Raw genomic sequence first — 23,824 nt, 5'->3', positions numbered from 1 at the left:
GGCACTCACTTTGTAGACCAGGCTGGCCTCGAACTCAGAAATCCGCCTGCCTCTGCCTCCCGAGTGCTGGGATTAAAGGCGTGCGCCACCACGCCCGGCTAACAATAACTTTTTTATGATTAGATGAATGTATCTAAGTTCTGATGTTTACTCGAATTGCTTTTAAAATGATTTTATAGATGCTTGAAAGATTTCAATTCAAAGTTATTTCAGCTATAGTAATTTTTTTTTTCTCGAAACAGGGTTTCTCTGTATAGCTGGCTGTCCTGAAACTCACTTTGTAGACATGGCTGGCTTAGAACTCAGAAATCTGCCTGCCTCTGCCTCCCAAGTTCTGGGATTAAAGGCATGTGCCACCCCTGCCCAGCTCAGCTATAGTTCTGATACAGCTTGATCTTTAAAATTTTCTTCAGGTAAACTTGCTTAAAACAGTGCACTTTGAGCAGAAAATCATATGCAAAAATCCACACATGAGTGTGGTTTAGGAGGGAAGTAAAAGTAATGTGCACAAAAGTTTTGGTGGAAGGACTGTTTTTTGCTCCAAAAGGGATATTTAGAGTTGATGGATGATGGGTTTTTTTGGTAAGGTGGAACAATTTGATTGTGGATTCGGGTCTTACTTGTCAAATCATGTAAAGAATTTATGGGTCAGAAATAAAAATTCTAGACATAAAAAATAACAAATTCCTCATAATTTTAAATTTTATAAGTTGTGTTTTAAAAACATCCCAACAAAGAATGGAATAAACTTCTATTCTGAATGAGAGAACTAACTGCTAAAGCTTCAGAGAGGTGGGGTATTTGAATTGACTCTTGAAGGGTGGCTAGAAATGTGTATGAGAGAGGAAGGATGGGGAACAACATCCAAAGAACAACCAAACTGCACAACAAAACACTGTCCAGTGGACCAGAATAGCTAGAGGCCAGAGGTAAGTAGTCTTTTGTGGATAAAGTAAGTATGCAAAAATCCACACATGAGTGTGGTTTAGGAGGGAAGTAAAAGTAATGTGCACAAAAGTTTTGGTGGAAGGACTGTTTTTTGCTCCAAAAGGGATATTTAGAGTTGATGGATGATGGTTTTTTTTGGTAAGGTGGAACAATTTGATTGTGGATTCGGGTCTTACTTGTCAATATCATGCTGAGGGGGAGATGGAGCTGTTAAGGTGGCTCCTGAATCATGAATTTGGACTTCAAATTACAAATAAAATAGTTCCTCAGGCAGTGTTTAACTGGGAGAGAAAAAATCCTTGAATTAGAGCTTCAGAAACATCGACCAACAAACAAGGACAGTTGATCATGAAGAATAGATTGGCAGGGCCCTTGTGGGAACCGGTCAGAGCTCGGAATGACGTGGATGGAGAAGAATGCATGTGGCTAAAAGCCTTACCTGGCAGAAGTAACTTTCCATGAAATTCATGTTGAGACCCCCATCTCTACATTCTCTCATTGAATTTCTTCTTAATGTTCCTGAATATTCTTGGCATATCTCAGGTGCAGCTGATGTTTTAACTCCATCCATTAGTTCAAATCCTGTGGTTCTTTCTCCTCCTCCCAGATCTTGCATTTCTCTGCCACAATATTCATTTGTATAAACTCCTACAAACATTGAACCCATCAAATTTAATTTCTCTAGTGTAGTATAAGCTAAAAACTCTCATGTTTAGTTTCTTCATTCAAGCATGGTTAGCAGAGAAGAGATGGCTATGATGCACAAAGGTTGGATAATTGTAATATTAAATTCAAAGCAATATTAAGAAAGACAAAATAATATTAACCAGCTTGCTAATTTTAACCATCTGCTGAAAGACCTTTCTATGTGATGTGCCAAAGGAAGGGAGGAGAGATAATAAAAAATCTGTGGGTGGAATAGTTGGATCTCAAACTGATTTAAGTTGAGTTAAGTAGTTCCAATTTTAAAAGTTAAACAATAGTATCAGCATCCTTTTGATGTATTTCTGGATGCGCAAGGGCTCCTGTAGAATGCATAAGAGACACTGAATTTTGGACAAAGATCATAGCTACAAAGAGAAAAAAAGTTTGCTGGATTCATCTTGGTAAACACTTGGTCATGAGAGGGGAAGGAGCATGCTAAAAGCTGAGGTAGTGAAATAAAATGGAAATGAAATGAATGGTTTTGAGCAGAAGCAGAATGAACAGCAGGTCAGATGACCCGGGCTCCGCATTCACCTTTGAGTCTGGGAAAACATGCATTTCATATTTCGATTATCCTGATGCCTTTCATACTACTTTAGGATTTGTGTGAAACTTCATAGACTTAAGGAGAGAATCAATGCATAGATAAATATTGGTGGTTTTGATGAACTGACATTTCTCAGGAACCAATTGCACACTAATGGGGGCTGGCATGTGACTCAGTGGCTTTCTGTTTTCTGCATGGGGAAATATTGGCACCACTAAGAAAAATGGGCACACCAGGAAGAGAAATGGGAACAGTGATATGTTGTGCAGTTGAAGTACAGACTATTGAATCCAATTCTACAAAATAGAAACTTTTCTATGTCTGGTGTGTTTCGGAGTGTCCTGGAGAGATGGCTCAGTGGTTAAAAGCAGCACTTGCTGCTGCTGCAGAGAACAAGGGTTTGCTACCTGGCACCCACATAGCAGCGCACAACTGTCTGTAAGTCCAGCTCCAGAGCATCTGATGCACTCTTCTGGCCTCCAAGGGCATCACACACACACACCTTGCACAGATACACAAGCAGATAAAGATTTGTACACAGAAAATAAAAAAATAACACATTTAAAAAAGAAATAATTGCTAAAAAAACTAAGAGAAAACAAGGAACATTTACTTTCCAAAGTGTAAAAGAATAGGACTATTTGTACTGGCAGAAGAAGTTATATTTTATTTATTTATTTATTTATTTATTTATTTATTTATTTACAGCAGTAGCTTCCTGGCTTCTGCTAGGGAGTTAGTCTAGATATTTGGTTCAAGATAACTGTAGATACCCAGTGTTAAGACTAAGCAAAGTGAAATTCACCAGTATATATACAACCTTGGCTGAACACTTTAGGAGCTTTTGAAAGTGTTTTGTCTATTTGTTTTCAATTTAAGAATTTAAACAAATGTTTTATATGTCAATGGTTACACTTATGCTCAGAACGGACATATTTTTCTCTGTAAAAAGTGTTAGTAATGTAAGAAAAAACTGAATAAACTGTGGAATAAATTTCTATATACACATACTTGCATGTACACACATGCACACACACACACACACACACACACACACACACACACACAAACACAGTATTTTATCTGTTAGATAATTCATGATTGTATTTTGGTACTTCTATTCATAGAAAGTCTGATTGCCCCTTCCAAAAATAAAATATACAGCATGTCATGTCAGTTACAGTAGGCTGTCCTTTATCATTCGTTTCATTTATACATATGTTATGGGAGAAGGAAGTATAAAAACACATTTAAAGATACCCCCCCCCCAACAAAACTACTCAACCCCCAAAGCAAAAACCCTATATAAAAAGATGCTCAACCAGAGAGGACAGAGCCCATTTTACTTATTTGTGTTGCTGGAAAGTTGTATTTCTTACCTGAGTTGTCAATATATTCTATAACATTGGCATTACCAGGTGGCATTTGTGGCACACAGATGGTGGCTATCCCCTAAAAGACAGAAGACAACATTTTCCCATTTGTAATGAGCCTTTTCTTCCTGTACTTGTATAGTTTTATTCTAAAATTACCACAGAATTCCTAAAAGAAGACTATTAGGATCATTTTGCATTCAACTTAAAAGTTGAATCTAATTTTCAAGCCCTGCCTTGTGACCTCTGTTGAGTTTTGAGGTACATTCAACCCTCTTCCTTTCCTCACTAGCTACCTAAGAACTGCAGATAGTGTAATTTTTATCACTGTAGGGCTCATCAAGAGACAGCATTTTGGTGAGTCCCCAAATCTCATTTTTTTTTCATTTTGATATTTAATTTTATTGTACAAACCCTGAAAAACAACATTGCTTAATATACCTGTAGGGTATTTTTTTTTTTCCTGGGGAACTAGAACATGCTTTAAGATTTAAAGGCCCCAGGCTTTTACTCTCACCATTGCTTTTTTTTTTTTTTTTTTTCTGTTTTATTTTGTTTGCTTGTTTTGGGCTTTGGGGTTCCCAACACTGGGATTGCTGTGTTATTTGGGGTCCTTTGTGATTCCACATGAACTGGTTTGTTTTTTTGTTTGTTTGTTTGTTTGTTTGTTGTTTTTTAATTCTCTTCAAGAAGCTCATTGGTGTTTTGATGAGGAGTACATTGAATAAGATTCTTTCTTTTGTGTGCAGATTCCTTTTGTTAGATATTTTCTTCATTTATATTTCAAATGCTATCCTGAAAGTCCCCTAATCTCCTTCTTAGACTTAGCGCTTACATCATGGGGTTCAGGCTGTGGCCCTTCTACTGCCCACGTGTGAATTGCTCCATCAGAACATTCTGGAACAGGTTCAAATCCAGCTCCACCACCAGGGGCCCCTCCACAATCACAGCAGATCAGCAGGAATGGAACCACTGAAGGAGAGAGGGGTGAGGGGTTAGCAGTGCACAATATTGAAAGAAAACACTCCAATTTTCACTGGCTAAATGAGAATTCCTGAGCTGTCTGAGTTTAAAATCACTATTTAATATGCCAAGACAACCAATTAATATTGGTTAGACCCGCAAATAATCATGAACTTGGAAACACTAGATTGCCATGAATTTTAATTTGCTTTTTAGTGTTGAAACTGTAAATCAAATCATAAATTAAAATAGGTGATTCTTTTCCCTACCATCACACAGAAAACAGCAGAGAGTAAGAAAGCTGAAGGCAGGCATCAGTTCTGATCCTTCATACCTGCATTTACTTTTCAGTTTGCACACATTCTCTTTCTCTATTTTAAGGGAAACTCTCCCTCAGTTATCAGTTATTCTTAGGAAGGTTATTATTTTCCTGCTACCGAGATTTTTTGTCTAGACAACTCTCATATAAAGAATATCACACATTAGCAATGTCTTTTCTCTCTAATCTGTTTCAGATTTTAATTTATTTACTATTGTCATATAATCTGGCTAGATAATTCTGAATGAAAAGATAAAAAATAAGAATGTGTAAACAATTGAAGGAAAAATTAAAGCAGAGAAGAGGGGAGGGCAGAGTTAAGAGAAGGAGAGCAATAACAACATCAACAACACCAACAACAAAAACCTAAAATCCCCAAGTAGCTTTGCTTTTTTGGGGAAATCTGTAAGATAGAGCAAAGCAATTAAATGTAAAGTTATTGAACCAAAGGGTCGTATACAACATTGAAAGCCTTCATTAGCCACACTGTCTGATAGTGGACATTGATATTAGGGAAACTGAAAATGAAATCTAGCTGTTCTTTCTAGCAATCGTCATCACTCTTTGGTGTTTAGTTTGCTTTAATAAAGCAAAGACCTGAGTACAAAGTGTAGAGGAGCATCTCTGCCCCACGTAGCCCACACTGGGTTCCTCAAGTTTGCTAGTACTCTTGCATCGACCTTGATTGGGTTTATTTTGATGAGAAAAATCTATTTCAAACTCATGATTTTTCTCATAGGACGTTTCCTGGTTCTTATTTCTATTTGTTATGAGCTAATATGGAGAGTTCCTGTTATTTAACACAGAACATCCATTTTTTGAAATGTATTTCTCATTCTTGAGAAAGTGCTCCACTTTAGACTGTGTTCTCAGTGTGTTCATATTTCTTTGTGGTTTATATGGATGAATGCTGAGGAAATGTTCCAAAAGGTGGGTTAATTAAAGTCAGAGAAAACCTAGTGAAGAAGTAGCTAGTCACTTGTTAAGACCAACGAGGAGGGGCTGGTGGGTGGTGAAGTGCTGTCACAGGGTTAAGATTCTGTTCCCAGCATCTGCACTGTGACTCACAAAGATACACAACTTCAGTTCAAGGAGTTCGTGGACCAGGCCCATGAGCTTATATTTAAATTCATGTAGGCAAAACCAAACCAAACCAAACCAAACCAAACCAAACCAAACCAAACCAAACCAAACCAAACCAAACCAAACCAAAACAAAACAAAACAAAACAAAAAAACCAACCAAAACTTTGAAACATAAAATAAAAATAAATATATTTAAACAGAGAAATTAATGTAGAAAATATTTTAAAGTTTTGTATGTGAGTTCTTTCAATGTACATTTTGTGGTTAATTGATTAAATATGTGAAGCTTGTTTTACTCCCAATATTTTATGAGTCTACATTTGAAAAGGAAACCGCTCAACTGCTGAGATGGTAGGTGTGTGCCACCATGCTTAGCTGCAAATGTCAACGTTCATATTAACTTAGTGACAGTGTATAGGCATCAATGTATTCTCTGCTTTCACTCCAGTTTCTGTGCTAAGTTAAGGCAAATTACACCAGGAAGACCCCTTGGACCCTATGACTATTTCTGTCCATGACTAAGGCTTCTGTAGTGGCCCCAGATGTACCATAGCCTTCACTTGTGGGACCTCTCCTCACCTAGAGGTGCTGCGAGGTAAATAAGAGCAATAGCAAAACTTGGAACAACTGGGTAGGCAATGCTTGCAGACACATACTGTTAAGCTGAACACATAGGCTGTTTGATTTCCTTTGCCATATTGTTTGAGAGACACATGTCAAAAGTAGGATTGAAACACTTACATCCTAAGACTAGGAACCCCATGATGAGCAGCCCGATGCCTGCAGGACCGAAGTGAACGTTGTCTCCATAGAGAGGGGTCTCAAGGGCTTCATCAGGATCCCCTTGGAAAGGGTTAGTGTTAGGGCGAGTGCCATCGAATCCACCGCCTCCCCATGATCCTGTGACGCGTTGTGGGTTCTCAGTGGAAGAAGTGCCTTGATAACCATTAGTCACTCGGTCACGATCATCGCCAGTGCCACTGGAACTGCCATCACCATCTGAACCTGGTACCCAGCCAGTGCCACTAAGTTCAATGACGATTGTCCCCGTGCAGGTCCTCTGAAGGGAATCTGTAACAAGGTTGACAGTGGAAGAAACTACTGCCCACACACAGTCTCACAATTAACAGATTACAAGTGTCCCCCATGCCCAGCCGCTTGTGGGGGTTCTGGAAACTCTCATCCTTGGAAAGCAATTGTTTCACCAATTCATCTATCTTCTTAGACCTTCTACTCAGTTTTAAAGCCAATCAGTGATTGTATTATTATAACTAACCTTAAAATTATTACTGGCAGATCTGTTTACTGGGTAGTTTATAGTGTTGCCAGTTAGATATTTTATCTAGGTTCAAAAATTCAAAATACAGAAAGATGTGAAACAAAACCCGAAGCTATCCCATAGTAACAATACCTAAGGGAAAACCTTCTAGATTCCTTCAGTATCAGTTGTCCTTAGTGATACTGCCTATGTTGCCTGTTTTTATGATACACTGGTATGATCTTATGGTTCATCCTACCTCAAATGGGTTTTGAGATTTTACTTTAAATTGTATGCACTTTTCCATGCCTCTGCACACATTTTTTTTATTACATCTTTTCCTCAATTATATTTCCAATGCTATCCCAAAAGTCCCTCATACCCTCCCCCCTACTTCCCTACCCACCCATTCCCATTTTTTTTGGCCCTGGCGTTCCCCTGTACTGGGGCATACAAAGTTTGCATGTCCAATGGGCCTCTCTTTCCAGTGATGGCCGACTAGGTCATCTTTTGATACATATGCAGCTAGAGGCAAGAGCTCCGGGGTACTGGTTAGTTCATAATGTTGTTCCACCCATAGGGTTGCAGATCCCTTCAGCTCCTTCGGTACTTTCTCCAGCTCCTCCATTGGGGGCCCTGTGATCCATTCACTAGCTGACTGTGAGTATCCACTTCTGTGTTTGCCAGGCCCCGGCATAGTCTCACAAGAGACAGCTATATCTGGGTCCTTTCAGCAAAATCTTGCTAGTGAATGCAATGGTGTCAGCGTTTGGATGCTGATTATGGGATGGATCCCTGGATATGGCAATCACTAGATGGTCCATCCTTTCGTCACAGCTCCAAACTTTGTCTCTGTAACTCCTTCCATGGGTGTTCTGTTCCCAATTCTAAGGAGGGGCATAGTGTCCACACTTCAGACTTCATTCTTCTTGAGTTTCATGTGTTTAGCAAACTGTATCTTATATCTTGGGTATTCTAAGTTTTGGGCTAATATCCACTTATCAGTGAGTATATATTGTGTGAGTTCCTTTGTGATTGTGTTACCTCACTCAGGATGATGCCCTCCAGGTCCATCCACTTGGCTATGAATTTCATAAATTCATTCTTTTTAAAAGCTGAGTAGTACTCCATTGTGTAAATGTACCACATTTTCTGTATCCATTCCTCTGTTGAGGGGCATCTGGGTTCTTTCCAGTTTCTGGCTATTATAAATAGGGCTGCTATGAACATAGTGGAGCATGTGTCCTTCTTATACCTTTAATTCACGTAGTTTATGGTGGGTACATGATTTTACATCACATGGACTATAGTTTCCTTCCTTAGTTACCTGCTGATACTGCTTTCAATAGTAACTGGTAATAACACAGGTGTTAGCATCTCTGTTCAGCCTTTTATATTTAGTGCTTTCCCAAAGATTATCATTAGTGGGATTATCAGATAGGAATAAGGAAACGAACTGAGTTTGCTTCGTGTTTTTCTATAGATATGAGTGTTCCTTTCACTGACAGAGCCTTAGAGTCTGGCACAATGGCTAGCATTTATCTAGTTAAGACTCAGTTCATACTTGGTGAATAGAGGAAATGAAACCTCTGGAGATGTGCAACAGACATAATTCAAAGTCTGGTTACCTGTCCTTACAGGGCATTCAATGACGTTCATGCTGCTTTGCATGTCTTACTATTGTCTTTTCTTTGTTTTTAAACCATTATCAGCATATATTGTATTTTCCCATTTTGCAGAAGACTGGGTTGTAGATGGGTGTGTTGGCTCCTCTAGGATCCAGTAGCAGTAAATGATGGGACAGGACAGTTTGAGTATACAGTGCTCAGTTCAGCAGGACAAGTTCTATTGAAAAGGAGCTTTTCAAATTTACTTGTATTCCAATCACAGCCCCCACCTCCTCTATTCCCTGCCTCCTCTATACCCTTTCTAATCCTTTCCCATATTGCCCCTTATCCTTCTATCCACAGGGAGCCTGAAAAGAGGATAATTAAAATAATAACAGTTTAAATTATTTTAGAATATTTATTCCTGGCTTCCTCTAGAAATGAAATTGATTTCTTACCATCTATTGATAGCACTGTTCCTTTATATTCCCCATTAAGCCTTTGGTATTGTTCCATAGTAACTCTGTTTCTTAACGTTATTATGCCTGTTCTTGAGTCAACAACCAGCAGGTTCTCTGGGTTATTTCCCATTTCATATCTGTATTTAAAAGAAATAATAGAAATTAAAGCTGTCTTTCAAATCAAGAAGTTCTAATATTATGTTTGTAAGGTTAGTATACAAAATTATGGGTGTCTTTTGTCTTTTCATAAAGTGTCTGAAAACACACTTTGTCAAATCCACTTTGTGCTTGCTCATTCTCCTTCCCTCCCACCCACCTCATGCTTCCCATCCTCCTGACTGGCTCCCTTCCTTCCCCCTAACAGTTCTTGCTTTCATTCTTTCCCTCTCCCTTCTCATCATCCCCTAAGGTTAACATTTTAGTTGGAAAATGCCATTCTTACCTAACATTTGTGGAAGCTCGACCTGTGTCCAGGTCTGTAGCTACAAAGTCTCCCACTCTGTGATTTGCTTCCATTCTACTGTCTACTACAAATGTCTTTGAACCTGGACGGAACACAGAGCCCTCGATGACATTTAACACAGTCACAGTGACCATAGTTGCTGTGAGTCTGTATTGAGAAAGAATTGACTGGTGGAATTCAGCTACATTTCGAACACCAATACTAAGCTGTAGATTCTTCATGGCTTCATAATCTAGGGGCTAGAACACACAGAGATAATTAGTCATACTGTAAGAAAACAGTTTTGAGGACACAGAAATCTTTTGAGAATACTCAAAGTCATTTAGTATGTTCTTGTTTCAGTATGTGGTTGAATACAAATCCACGTGATTACCCAGTCCAGTCTTACTTGCTGGGAACTAAGTTCAAGCTCACATGTAAGCAGAGTAAGGGGGAAAATCTAGTAGTCCTGGATCTTTTGTTGAAGATTGTTGAAGGTTGAAAGCTTTTTGGGACATGAGTTCTAATTGCTCACCAAATCAGTTAATTGTTTGAATTCAAAATATGATTAATTAATATATTTTCAGTGCAAAGACAATTTATATTAGCTGATAACATTTCATGTTTCTGACACAGTAGCTCTTTTAAAACAAACTATGTATCAGATACATTAAAGATTTAATTAGTTTTATTCCTGAAGAATTCTAAATTATTCACCTCAGTGTGACATTTTGAGTGTCAATTTTATATATACATGCATATATATATATATATACACATGTCAGTATATACCTACATATATATATATAATTTTTATTTCCTTCAATATGTTCTAAAATTATTTCACATTATAATCAAGTAGTAATTGTTCTTATAGAAGTTGATATACAAATCCACAATTCGTAAAATTTTCCAGGTAGCTGATCTGTTCTCTATGTAGCAGATATATCTTTTCTGAATTTTTATGAATATTTTAAATAAAATATTCATACACTGAGATCTCTTGGTCACCTAAAATTCTTGGATTATAGAATTATTTTATTTGAAACTTTAAACACCAATTATAGCATATATGTTTGTATGTAGTTTGTATACATATATATGTATATATACATGTGTATATATACATATATATGTTATATGTATATATACATGTGTATATATACATATATATGTACACACACACATATATATATATATATATGCATACATATATATACATACACACACACACACACACACACACACAGAGTGAATAAATTTTAAGAGATATGGGAGGCATAAGACCACACTTGCTTAAGGGACTGATTCTATTGGAAGTCTGCTTTATATCATTATTCTGAGAGGCAGACTGCAGAGGTCTAAAGAGACTACAGTGATAAAACTAGGGGAACCCTGGGTCTATACTAAGGGGCAGAGTCCCCAGGGAATTGATGGGCCCTGCAGGAGGGATGAAAGTAAGAGGTAGATGAAGAAGGATTGAATTGCGTCCTGAATTATTCATATTGTATGCATCACATACAATCATCAACAATTGTTGAATACTTAAGCAGGTGGAAAACCTCACTCTCACCTTGTCCTGAGTGGAAATGTAAGATTTTCACCTTACATTGCAGAGGACATCTTATTGAATGTACATGTGGTGAATGGTTGATACAAAGGAGAACCAAAATGAGCCTTGGCCAGCAGCCACAATGAAATGGTAATAGGAAGGTCCTATAATTCTATGATTGTCACAGTTTAATCACATAAAAGCACAATGGCATAATTACAATGATTTAATTTTATCATCCTGGAGGGAAAAAATCAACGTTCAATTTATATGATAAATATTTCTAAAGCATCATATTAGCATGTCAATGTTGGCATGGGCATATTAAAAATCTGGTTTTAAAAATATTATTTAATTATTGACTTTGAGGTTGGAGGATGGTTTAGTGGTTTAGAGCACATAATCCTCTTGAAGAAGATGAGAGTTCAGTTCACAGGACAGCACTGCGCAGCTCACAACTGCACATAAATTCAGCTTGAGGGGATCTGATACCTATGGTATATGAGGGTACTAGACTCAAGTGCACGTGCAATTAAAAGTGATGAAGCAAATCTTTAAATGTAAACAAAATGTTGACTTTAAAGGTTAATCATACTTTCTTGTTTGAAACCCTCTTATATAAAAATGCTTTCCCCAAACCTGATGTTTGGAAAGAATTGCATTGATAATAAGAGTTTCAAATTTTGAATGCTTGTTATCCTGAGATTATATAAACGTGTGCATTCATATTAAAGTCTTTTTACTTTTTATAATTTTAAAGAACAGTAAATTTTGTTATTTCATAAACTCATTTATAAAATGCTAATATGATTTTAACTTGATGTTGTGAAATAGAAAAGACCAGCAATACAAATGATTTAGGGTAATTATACCATACCTTGACAACCTTCAGAGTTCCTACATTTGTTCTTTCATTCATTTCTATTTCAAACCAATTTCCCTCATTTCCAGAGATAAAGAAAATGATTGCCTTCCAGTTGTCTGAGAATTCTTCATCCAAATCAATGACTCTGATCTGCACTAGCTGGGAGTGAAGTGCGTTTTCTTCAATTTCGATGTCATACTAGAATAAGAGGCAAAGTATCAGCAAAGCAAATGAGAGATCCTGTACCAGGCTGTCTGTATCATGTTCATAGTTAACTATTCAGAAACAACATCCCGCTTACAATTGCATACTTTGTTCAAATCTGCTTTTCCCACTGTGAAAGCAATGGAAGACAAAGTGTGTGCCTACTCTGGTGTTATAGATAGCAAATACAGCAGGTGCATCTGAACACTGAATGAGTTCCTATAAGAACTGGTATGTAAGGAATGCAGGGTCATGAAATCTAATCCTTAAGAAGGACTGCTTACAGATGACTGCTCCAAGTATGGGATGTTGTCATTGACATCCAGGATGGTGATGCTGCACTCGCTCTCTGCAGACATGCCGTCTGCTCCACCGTCCCGGTCTGAGCCTCTCACCACAAGGGTATACTGGCTATATTGCTGAAAAAGACACATTACAGGCAATCATACACTAGGCACAGTCAGATTGTCTTATGCAGACGTCTTTTCAAACACTGGCTCAATGCCTACATAAACCCCCCATAGAAGACAAGGTAACTGAAGGTGAAAATCCACAGATCTCACATCACTCAGTATGGAATTTGTGTCGTCCATTTCCAGTGATGCTTACCCAGCATGCTCTCAAAGATGTAAGAGTTTTGTTAATGACTTCTTTTCTTTTTTCTTTGATTGTGTGCCCAAAGAGAGGAGAAGGGTATAAAGGGTGAGACAGGCCAAAACATTTAAGAGGAGACAGATATGGTTCATTATAATACATGGTATTTGCCATAAGCCACTGAGTATTTACGACAATACAGAGGTGTCTAGTGGACTAATATCCACTCATCAGTGAGTGCATATCAAGTGACTGCTTTTGTGATTGGGTTACCTCACTCAGGATGATATCACCCAGATCCATCCATTTGCCCAAGAATTTCATAAATTCATTGTTTTTAATAGCTGAGTAGTACTCCATTGTGTAAATGTACCACATTTTCTGTATCCATTCCTCTGTTGAGGGACATCTGGGTTCTTTCTAGCTTCTGGCTATTATAAATAAGGCTGCTATGAACATAGTGGAGCATGTGTCCTTATTACCAGTTGGAATATATTCTGGATATATGCCCAGGAGAGGTATTGCGGGATCCTCTGGTAGTACTATGTCCAGCTTTCTGAAGAACCGCCAGGCTGATTTCCAGAGTGGTTGTACCAGCTTGCAGTCCCACCAGAAATGGAGGAGTGTTCCTTTTTCTCCACATCCTCGCCAGCATCTGCTGTCACCTGAATTTTTGATCCTAGCCATTCTGACTGTTGCAAGGTGCAATCTCAGGTTTGTTTTGATTTGCATTTCCCTGATGATTAAGGATGTTGAACATTTTTTTCAAGTGCGTCTCAGCCCTTCGTTATTCCTCAGTTGAGAATTCTTTGTTTAGCTCTGTACCCATTTTTTAATTTGTTTATTTTAGTTTCTGGAGTTCAGCTTCTTGAGCTTTTATCTAGTGGAAGGTGGAGAGCGGGGATGGAGTCACTGATGATGTTTCTACTTTGATTCTATTCGGTGGTGACTCCACTTTTAGAAGTTGGTAAAAGCTATGGAAGCATCCTTAGACTTGTGCATAAACATAATAATTCCCATTTATAAATATAACTTCTGTACTTCTCTTCATGGTCCTCAGAATCCTCAGTGATTTTTGAAAAGCCTTTACTTCTAACTCCCTTTCTAAGAGAACTTTACTGCTAAAGTTATTTTGATGTTAATATATTTTTGTTGGATTATATAAAATACTCTTAGAGAAAAGGTAAAGGCTAGATAAGCATACTTTGTTTTTTCAAAAGGTGTTTTTCAAATAAGTCAATAAAATACTTTAAGTAACTTAAAATCATCCACAGACCTGTATAGGTTCAAAGGAGACAAAATCCTAGCCCTGTGGAGAAGTGGATTCATAATCCCACCCCCAGTTGAGAAGCTATTTGTAAGTGATTCCTGCTGGAAAAAAGAAAACAGTGGGATGCCATATATCAGTCACAGTCCAGGAGTGCTTACACTAACCAGACTCCTATTTGTGTGTGTGTGTGTGTGTGTGTGTGTGTGTGTGTGTGTATGTGTGTGTGTGTATGAGAAAGAGAGAGGGAGAGAGGGAAAGAGAATTTTATTTTAATATTTTTTATCTCATTAAAATTTGATCTTTGACTTCTTTTGAGTGAAAATGGGGGGAGGAGAGAGAATGAAGTTGGGTGGAAGGAAGATGAGGATCTGGGAGGAGTTGGAAGAGGGGAAAGAATATGATCAAAACATTTTTTGTAAAAATGTTTTAAATTAATTTTTTAGTATAAATAGGGCAGGTGAGATGACTGAGCAGTTAAATGCACTTACCATAAACCTGACAACTTGAAAGATATCCCCCTTTATGCAAGGAGACATACAATTCTTAGAATTGTCCTCTGACTTTCTGAATTCTTAGTTGTCCTCTGACTTTCACAAGAATGCAAAGGACTACATATACAGTGTTTGAACACAGTCTTTTAGTTTCCCTTTCTCTTAAGTACCATTACTTTAGAGCCAGTTCCTTTGAATAAAAATCCATGAGAAGATGAAGGATTACCTCTCTGTCTAGAAAGTTATTCATTGTTCTGATTTCTCCAGTTTTCCTGTTGATGATGAACATTGGTGAGTCAGAAGGCTCCTGTCTTATGATCTTGAAGGCTATCATTGAGTTCAAGTTATTTGGCTCATCAGCATCGGTAGCATTGAGTTTCATTACCAGTGTGTCTAGAAATCAAGGGCAGTTGGCAGAATTGGACAATGAACATTATTGCAGTCCTATATGCGCTCTGTGTCCACACAGTGTGCATTTAACTTTCTTCTCTTTGTACAACACCAATACACCAATATAATAGCTCCTTTCTCTACTATTGGCCTAATAAAAAGACCACAGTTAAAGAGGCACCTAGACATTCCAGAATGGTAAAAGGAAGTCTGCTATTCTGAATATTTATTTTTCTAACATAACTTGTTTTAAACAAGATGCTTATGGTTAAGTTAAATAGCATTTAAACATGAATAATGTTTTTCTCAACTGTTCTATTCAACCTTATTTTTAGCCATAAGATCTTGTCCTTACTTTCTACGGTTATAAATGAGAATGGGAATAACACCATATTTATAAAGTTCACATGAGAATTTAATATCAAATTAGAATGTTTACTGATGTTTATACTTAATAATGAACTTTACATAAATATTATTGTTCATCTTGAGCTTTTAATAACTATCATTGTTATTTAGATTGGAATTCACTTGTAGTAGGTGCTGTCTAACTAAGAGAATGTAGGCAATGTTTGTTTGACCACACACACTGTCTTGTCCTTATCTTCTTTCATAATCTAGTATATTTAATGAATGACATTCATGGGCATGCAAAGCTGTTGACTTTAATTTATCACCTGGAATGGTGTTCTACTCTGTAAATTGTTTCCAACATAATTTTCTAGTCATACAGGACATCCCATCCCTTCTATTTTTGCTTCTTTACCCTGTATTATCTTCTTTCCCTCTTCTCTTCTTTCACCTCTCCTTCTTAGCTTCACATCTTTTAAACAATATTCAATGGTATGCACTGTCTCACTTAGGCTAGTGAATATTTGGTAATTAAATTTTTAGGCACGGAAAGCCACAGGGCAGCAACTCTACTCTGAGATTATTAGAGTCATTTAAAAAAATGCTACAGTGGAATATAATTTTAGTGTCACCAGTTAGAAACATTTGAGAGAAATGCTTCCAGTATTTATGGTGAGCTATATGGACTTACATTTATAACACATTTACGATGTATAAACCAGCAACCTGAGCAATGAGAACCATTTAAATTCCCTCTCTGTGGCTGCAGGTTTAATGCCCACAATTCAGCCGATAATGGATGGGAAAATTCAAAGGACTTACATTACATCTGACTGAGTACTTAAAGACTTTTTCATGTCAGGAGCTACGGGATAATAAATATTTATATGACATTTTCATTGTATTGGGCATTATTGCCATCTAGAAATAATTAAAAATCTGTGAAGAGATGTATGTGAGTTTATGCAAACAAGACATCATTTGTAAAAAGATATGAAGTTCATAGATCTCTTTATCTTCAGAGGTCCTAGAACCAAAGCAGATAAAGAGGAATGACTATATTCATTATAGCTTGAATGAAAAGAGGAAGCAAAGATTTGTTGGCATTCGTTTGTGGTTAAGAAAAGCTCTAAGCCCTTGGGCCTGAGTGGGTTCAATGCCCCATTGTAGGGCAATGCCAGGGTGAGAAGATGAGAGTGGGTGGATGGGTGTGGGGAACACCCTCCTAGAGGCAGGGGGAAGAGGGATCAGATTGGGGGGTTCCTGAAGGGGAGACCTGGAAAGGGGAAAACATGTGAAATGTAAATAAAGAAAATATCAAATTAAAAAAAAAAAGAAAAGCTCTAAGCATCAAAACATATTATAGGGATTGGATATCTTTGAGTGACTTAAAATAGTCAACTTTGTTCTCTTTCTAGTACTTATTTTCTCCCCAGTTCCTACTGCGTACTGTTCACCCCATCCCTCTGCAAGTGTTGCCTTGGAAAGGAGTGAGAACAGATGATATTTGATTTTCTTTGTCTGGCTTGGTTTTTGTAGCCTCAAAGTTACTATGCATGAGCTCTTTTAATTTCTTCTACAGCAGAATAGAGATATATTTTGAAATGATGTAGAAGGAAAGTATGGAATTCTTCAGGGCTTACTGGTTAATGACAGGGGAATGCTCTTGATTCTTGTTTGGTTATTGTGTATTGTATTGGATAATGTACTCCCATAAAGAGGTACATTTCATATGTCTGTATAAAAAATAAATTTAAAGTAATAATTTTGATAACATATATGAGTGGGGTTGCCTTTCAAACACATTCGGGTAGGGAGTAAATTCCCATATCTATGAGCCTGTATGCACTTGGAGATCCTGTTGGGATGTAGTGTAATTATCTACAAGGAGCTAGGGCACGAGGCATGAGTCTCAATCCCACTGTTGCTTTGGAAGTGCTACTGGGATGACACTGCAACTCTTCCCTGAGTTGTTGGTTTTGGATGCTTTGTACAGTTTCTCCCAGCTGCTGTTTACCTTACCACAGCTCAGCCCGGTTGCATATCAATAGCAATTTAGTCATCAACTCATTGGTTCTTGAATAGTGCACATGACTCACTTGCATTAGAATTTTCTTCTATTTGTCCTAGAAATGTAGTCATTGAAAACACAGGAGGGTTGTCGTTTATGTCCATCACTCTGACTCTAAGCTCCAGTGGATTCTCCAAGTCTTGACCTTGTGCATTCAGTGCTCGGCAGTAGATCTAGACAGGAAAGAAAAGATCTGTGGCAAGGCATGTGTTTGTAACTTTTTATAGAATGGAGGCCTTCCCTTGGTACCTCAGGCTTAAGGGGAAACATAGTTTTATTATTTCCCACTAAATTATTGACACAAGCAACATACACTATCAAGAAGAAAAGGTAAACAAGAGCATAAAATGTAAGTTTCAAAGCAGGTTGGTATGCTAGATAAAAGGAATATTGCATAGTCTATGATTGAAATCAAGGAAAAGAGTGTCAGTGAGACTCAGAGGAGCACTTTGAAAAAAATAAGTGGAATTCTTAAGTGATGGTGTATCTATGTGGCTATTTATTTTATCATTACAGCTCCCATTGTGAAGACACATAATGTGTATTATTTCACAGAGGTCTGTTCAACAACACCAAATTCTGTTCCAAATTTGACTAATTTGCTGACTTGTGAATTTGTTGCAAGACACTGCAGAGGAAAGAATTCAAGAATACAGATTTGGATTTGGAGCCTAAGTAGTTAAAGTAAGTCTAGGAAGACAGATGTGCAGTGTGAATGAAGGCAGCAAAAAGTAAGGAATATCTGAAGGTAGCTTTTAATATGATCCTTTTTCAGGGCTGGGAATAAAATGCATGTCCTTTCACACAGTCAACAAATGCTTAATCCCTGAGTTTCATCCTTGGACCTTTGATTTTAATAGAAGAGACTACAAGATCAATGCAATGTTTGTTTTAATTTTATTTTATACTTTAATGGAAAAGGTCAACCATGTGATCAATGGAAATGGAGGCAGACAATCGATAAGGAGAACAAAATGAAATAGATAAGTCAGAGAATAAGGCTCATCCATTGATAAGTAACAGCTGGGTGGCCAACATGTCATGGATAGCTCTAGGAAAGCAGAAAGTTGATCCTGCTTTTAGACCAGTAATGAACGTTTCTCAGCCAGAAGACAGTGTATGTATGGGAGTTATCAGGATAGATGGCTTGGTTTGGGGTTAGTTTCTTAAAGAGAGCTGAGGTCGCATGTTAGAAGAGAGGCTACTGAAGTTGTGAGACAGTTTCTAGAAGGGATATCAGAGAGAGACAAGGCCAGGTAAGGATGAGTGAGTTTCTGAAGTCCATTTAGATCCCAGAAGAGCCTGAATATAATGAATTATGTTCTTGTGGAACAATTGGACTGCAGGAGCTCCAGGTTCATCCCTTGGCAGTGGACATAAAAGGAGAAAGGTAGGGGAACATAGTGGAAGATGGGACATTGAGGGAAAACTCTGATTCTGATGCAAAGTAAATACGTTAATTAATGGAAAAAAGGAAGTATCAATTTCCACTGATTTTTCTCTTTTGAAGATCAAGTAAAAGCTAAAGATTTATCCTCCCAAACAAATATTAGAATTTGTTATGGAGCTGATATAAACTAGGATTTTTGTTGACACATAAGTGAAACATTTCTCTACTAATATTTCCTCATCTATTGGGGTAATGAATTAAGAAAGATCTCAGAAGGCCAATGTTAAGACTCTTGAAATCAAATCTGGTATGGACTATGATTTTTCCAAGAATAATATCTATCTGCATATAGGCATTGACACAAAGTCCACTTACAATGAAAAAGGGGGTGACTTCACGATCAACAATGGATGTTATATTGATTTCACCAGTTTTTTGATTAATAATGAAGATTCCATAAGGTGGCTGGTCAATTCCCACTCCTGAGATGCGGTATGTCACTGGTTGGTTTGCAGCACAATCTGAATGAATCTGTATAAAGACACAGGCGAAGATGTTACAAGAGTCATTATGTGAACTTCTACATGCCAGATGACAACTGTCTTCCTCAAGAACTGTTGAATGTGCTGTCTATGACATCACCTAGGAGTTTTTAAAAACAGGGAAACATATTTGGGACAGTAGATACATGGTCAGTGTTGAATTTTTAATGATAAATAGCAAAGTAAAAAGATAATTCCATTTCTATGTCTACCAAATAATAATGAAACAGATGTCACCCTAAGAAGTCTTTATATACATTGTTCATAGATGTCATAATCATTAAACATTGACAGTTTTATTTTACTATTAATTTTGGACTCTATACTAGTTCTTTGTCTAGAGCTATCCTTCTTAAACATTCCTTCACAATGCAGTTATCACATAATGTTCGTCTTTAAATTAAAAATAACTTTAAATTACATAGTTTCAGGAAAATATTGAAATGGATTTTGTAGAAACAGGCTATTTGAAACTTGTAATTTAGAAAGTGGGAAGGAGAAAGATAGTACTCACCAAGTAAAGGGTTAAATAAGAGTTAAAGTCTGTCTTTTTGTTCAAAATACATGCTTTAAGAATATAAGCAAATTTTACAAGAAAGTTGCCAAGTGTATCTCTACAAATGTTTGTTTTTGCGTCTGTGTGTGTCTATATGTCTGTGGGTGTGAATCTGTGTGAATGTAGGGAGTAGGGTCCTGAGTTTGTGCTTTTGTGTATGAAAAATGAAGATAGGGAAAATGAGAGGAAGTTGAGCTTACAAATGAGGCAATCTCTGGATGTTTATAAATACGGGCAAATAGGAATCAATTTCTTGTAGGTTATGCAGCTAAAAGAGCACATACTTTGGGCAAGTTGAATCCTGTAAATCATGGCCTTTTTGGAGGCTCGTCTAACAAATGTTCATGTGCATTACTTTTGCTTATGAGATGAATCAACGTGAAGAGCTCTATCCAAGCACCCAACTTTCTTAGTTTATCCCTTTAGGAATTTTGGTTTTTATAATTTGAATGAAGAGGTGCCTTTAGGCTGTAACTTTTCAGTACTATGTGTTCTCAAAGCACAGAAAAACTGGACTCTTCCAGAACTGTGTTCTCTCCATTGTGCCGTTCAGACTCATGCTCTGGGTTCACACTTACTTTGGCAATTGGGTTTCTCTTTGAGTTGTCTTCACCTTCACGACAGGCTGCAGCAAACTTGATCCATTCTCGTTTCTGCCTTCTGATGGAATGCCACTTGATGGTACCATTTTTGGCATTATGATCCCTTACCTTAAATAGGTAAAATATTATGTCTGTTAACTATTACTTATTATTGTCATTTCACTGGAGATTTTGGAGGAGGAGCAATTATGTCAGGAAGAGAAGATAGGTGGTTAAGTGGAAAATTAGCAATTCTGATAATTTTAGTATTTGCAACTGTCACATTGCAGTGATTTTGTATTTAGAAGAATTGGGGTTTTCTTGAGGACCTGCTCTCATGGCCAAGTCAACTCTCCTTTGATTTGTTTCTCTCCCTCTCCCTCTCCCCCCTTTTTCTCCCTCTCCCCCCTTTTTCTCCCTCTCCCCCCTTTTTCTCCCTCTCCCTCTCCCTCTCCCTCTCCCTCTCCCTCTCCCTCTCCCTCTCCCTCTCCCTCTCCCTCTCTCCCTCTCCCTCTCTCCCTCTCCCTCTCCCTCTCCCTCTCCCTCTCCCTCTCCCTCTCCCTCTCCCTCTCCCTCTCCCTCTCCCTCTCCCTCTCCCTCTCCCTCTCCCTCTCCCTCTCCCTCTCCCTCTCCCTCTCCCTCTCCCTCTCCCTCTCCCTCTCCCTCTCCCTCTCCCTCTCCCTCTCCCTCTCCCTCTCCCTCTCCCTCTCCCTCTCCCTCTCCCTCTCCCTCTCCCTCTCCCTCTCCCTCTCCCTCTCCCTCTCCCTCTCCCTCTCCCTCTCCCTCTCCCTCTCCCTCTCCCTCTCCCTCTTCCCCCTTTTTCTCCTCATTTTTTCTTTTCTTTTTTTTTTTTTTGGTTTATTATGTGATTTGAGACACGGTTGCTTTATGTAGACTAGACTGTCCTCTTATCCATAATCCTCACACTTCAGCCTTGGGAGTGCTGGGATTACAAGCATGCTTTTGTTAATCAGTTTGGAAAAAAATAGGTTTCAAATCTTACCTGGATTTGAAATTCACTGTTAACTTCAAGCACCACCTGTAAAAAGTAGTCACAATAGGTAACTTTGTTTTAAAATCTATATTACTCAATAAATAAAAACATGTAATAAAATATAACCAAACAATACAGGTGTGGGGTAAATTAATGGCATAAATATTGCTTAGCTATTTTTCTCTACATTAAAACACGTGTTATTTAGCAGAGTTCTGCTTAAGTTAATTTCCAGATTTGAATGTTGCATATAACTTGTAGTGAAGTACCAGGATATATTAAGTTGTTTTTAATATAAAAATTGCAGTTATTTAAAAAAAAAACACTGATATCCACATGTCAATGCAATGTGTCTGTATATTTGTTTATGACATGGTAAAAGGTATATTTAAAAATTAAACATTTTTTGCATTCATTACTTTGTATTGCACTGAGGGTCAGTTAATGTGAGACTGCACACTTAGGTTTTGCAAACATATTTTCAAATAAGAGGTGTTCAACTTCTAATTGAATTTTTCATGAGAGGAAATGCTGAAATTTATGTTCATAACCAGACTTTAGCACTGATCACAAAATTTATTGTGTACAATTAGAAATATGAATATTAATTATTTTGAAATGTAGTCATTAGCTTTTTACAGCTGGTTTTAGTTTCATCCTTAAGGAAAATATCTATTTCAGTTTCCAAGAAAATGTTTTGAAAAATTGTCAAAATGGAAAAGTAAAACAACCAAACATGTATTTATGCTCTACATGAGTAGCACTAAGACAATTATTATCTATAATATTATGTCAGTCATTGTAATTATTACTCCTAACATTAACTGGATGAAAATTAAGTACAAGACAATGTGGCTAGTGAAATCTGTACATTTATTGTCATTACAAACACAGATGACCCTTATACTATTATCTCCCTTATACAGGTAAAGAAACTGGGCTCCCAACTTATTGCAAAATACAATCTCATACAGTTTAGTCTAAATATGTGTTATTTTATAGTCGCATATAAGACAGCCTATTTTCTCAAATGAATTATTAAGTATAACATTACCAAGAATTAATTTTATATCTTTGAGAACTAAAAATTATTTACTCTCATATTACTCATATTGAGGTTTTTGTTCTCTCTCTCTCTCTCTCTCTCTCTCTCTCTCTCTCTCTCTCTCTCTCTCTCTCTCTCTCTCCTCTGTCTCTCTCTGGGTGTGTTTCATGTATGAATACATGTGTGTTCAGCTGAATGCCTGTGCATATGTGTACAGAATAGAAATTGACAATGAGTGTCTTAACTGTAAAACTCTCAGCTGTGTTCCCTTAAGACAGGGTCTCACAATGAACCTGGAGTTAGGATGGTGGCCAATCTGCTCCAGCAATCCTCCTGTCCCTGTCTCCATGGCAGTAGGATCGCTGCTCTTGTGGCCATGTTCAGCTTTTTATGTGGATGTTGTGGATTCAATCTCAGTTCCTCATGAATGAGTACCAGAGCTATTACTTCCCACCTGCCTGTCTCTTCAGCCTCTGTGGGAATGTGTATGTAGATAGAACAGCAGCTACAGTGGTGATACTAGGTCACAATGGAAGACATTTGGCTTGTTAGTAAGGTTCTACAACTGCACTGTTGTTTATAGAGTTGAGCTTAACTGTAGAACTCATTTATTCCAGTGAGTTCTTGCTGCCTGTGTTATTTTGAACACTCTTGCTTGTGCTTCTGGGTTTGATGGGGTTGCAGAGCTACTTTATCTGTCTGTTTGGAAGTCATTTCTTCATAGCTACAGCCCTGTTTATTCATTGGTTATCTGTTATTGCACTTATCTTCCCAGAGCAAAGTGCCTGTTCCTGCACATTTGGGTAAGTGGCCAGATGACTAAGAACTCTGCCTAGCTTTATGAAGCTAGGTCATCTTCTTTCCCATGAGAGGCAATTTTGGCAGAAGACCAAGGTTTCACCACAGTATGAGATTCAAAATTGGATAGGTAATTAAAAAACTGCCTAGTCTGCTTTTTAAAACATGGTGTGAGCTTCTTCTTCTTCTTCTTCCTCTTCTTCTTCTTCTTCTTCTTCTTCTTCTTCTTCTTCTTCTTCTTCTTCTTCTTCTTCTTCCTCTTCTTCTTCTTCTTCTTCTTCTTCTCCTTCTTCTTCCTCATTTTATCAGAATGTAGAATACGCTCATACGAAAAGAATTGGGTTTTAACAGACAAAACAATGACACAAAAAGTTCATTAGGTAGTCTAGAAGCTACATACACAGGCATACACACACACACAC

General features: G+C 37.6%; 1 protein-coding gene across 1 annotated transcript in view; it reads right to left on the bottom strand.

Annotated features, from left to right (window-relative positions):
* Nucleotides 1–23,824, bottom strand: part of LOC110288317 (desmoglein-1-alpha) — a 31,785-nt gene that overhangs the window by 1,129 nt on the left and 6,832 nt on the right. The window contains exons 2-14 of the mRNA XM_085833723.1: nt 21,569–21,604; nt 20,563–20,694; nt 19,262–19,417; nt 17,525–17,669; nt 14,911–15,077; nt 12,614–12,748; nt 12,138–12,323; nt 9,709–9,968; nt 9,264–9,403; nt 6,682–7,011; nt 4,409–4,545; nt 3,580–3,652; nt 1,388–1,596 (exon numbers count right to left, since the gene is read on the bottom strand). Of these exons, the coding sequence (XP_085689849.1) occupies nt 1,388–1,596; nt 3,580–3,652; nt 4,409–4,545; nt 6,682–7,011; nt 9,264–9,403; nt 9,709–9,968; nt 12,138–12,323; nt 12,614–12,748; nt 14,911–15,077; nt 17,525–17,669; nt 19,262–19,417; nt 20,563–20,694; nt 21,569–21,604 (2,106 nt within the window). The remainder of the gene's footprint in view (nt 1–1,387; nt 1,597–3,579; nt 3,653–4,408; nt 4,546–6,681; nt 7,012–9,263; nt 9,404–9,708; nt 9,969–12,137; nt 12,324–12,613; nt 12,749–14,910; nt 15,078–17,524; nt 17,670–19,261; nt 19,418–20,562; nt 20,695–21,568; nt 21,605–23,824) is intronic.

This window comes from Mus caroli, unplaced genomic scaffold (genome assembly GCF_978045245.1).
Source record: "Mus caroli unplaced genomic scaffold, Mus_caroli_1 scaffold_19, whole genome shotgun sequence".
Classification (NCBI taxonomy): Eukaryota; Metazoa; Chordata; class Mammalia; order Rodentia; family Muridae; genus Mus; species Mus caroli.
Note: the sequence above shows the minus strand (reverse complement) of the source record. Positions and strands in the feature narration are given on the sequence as shown.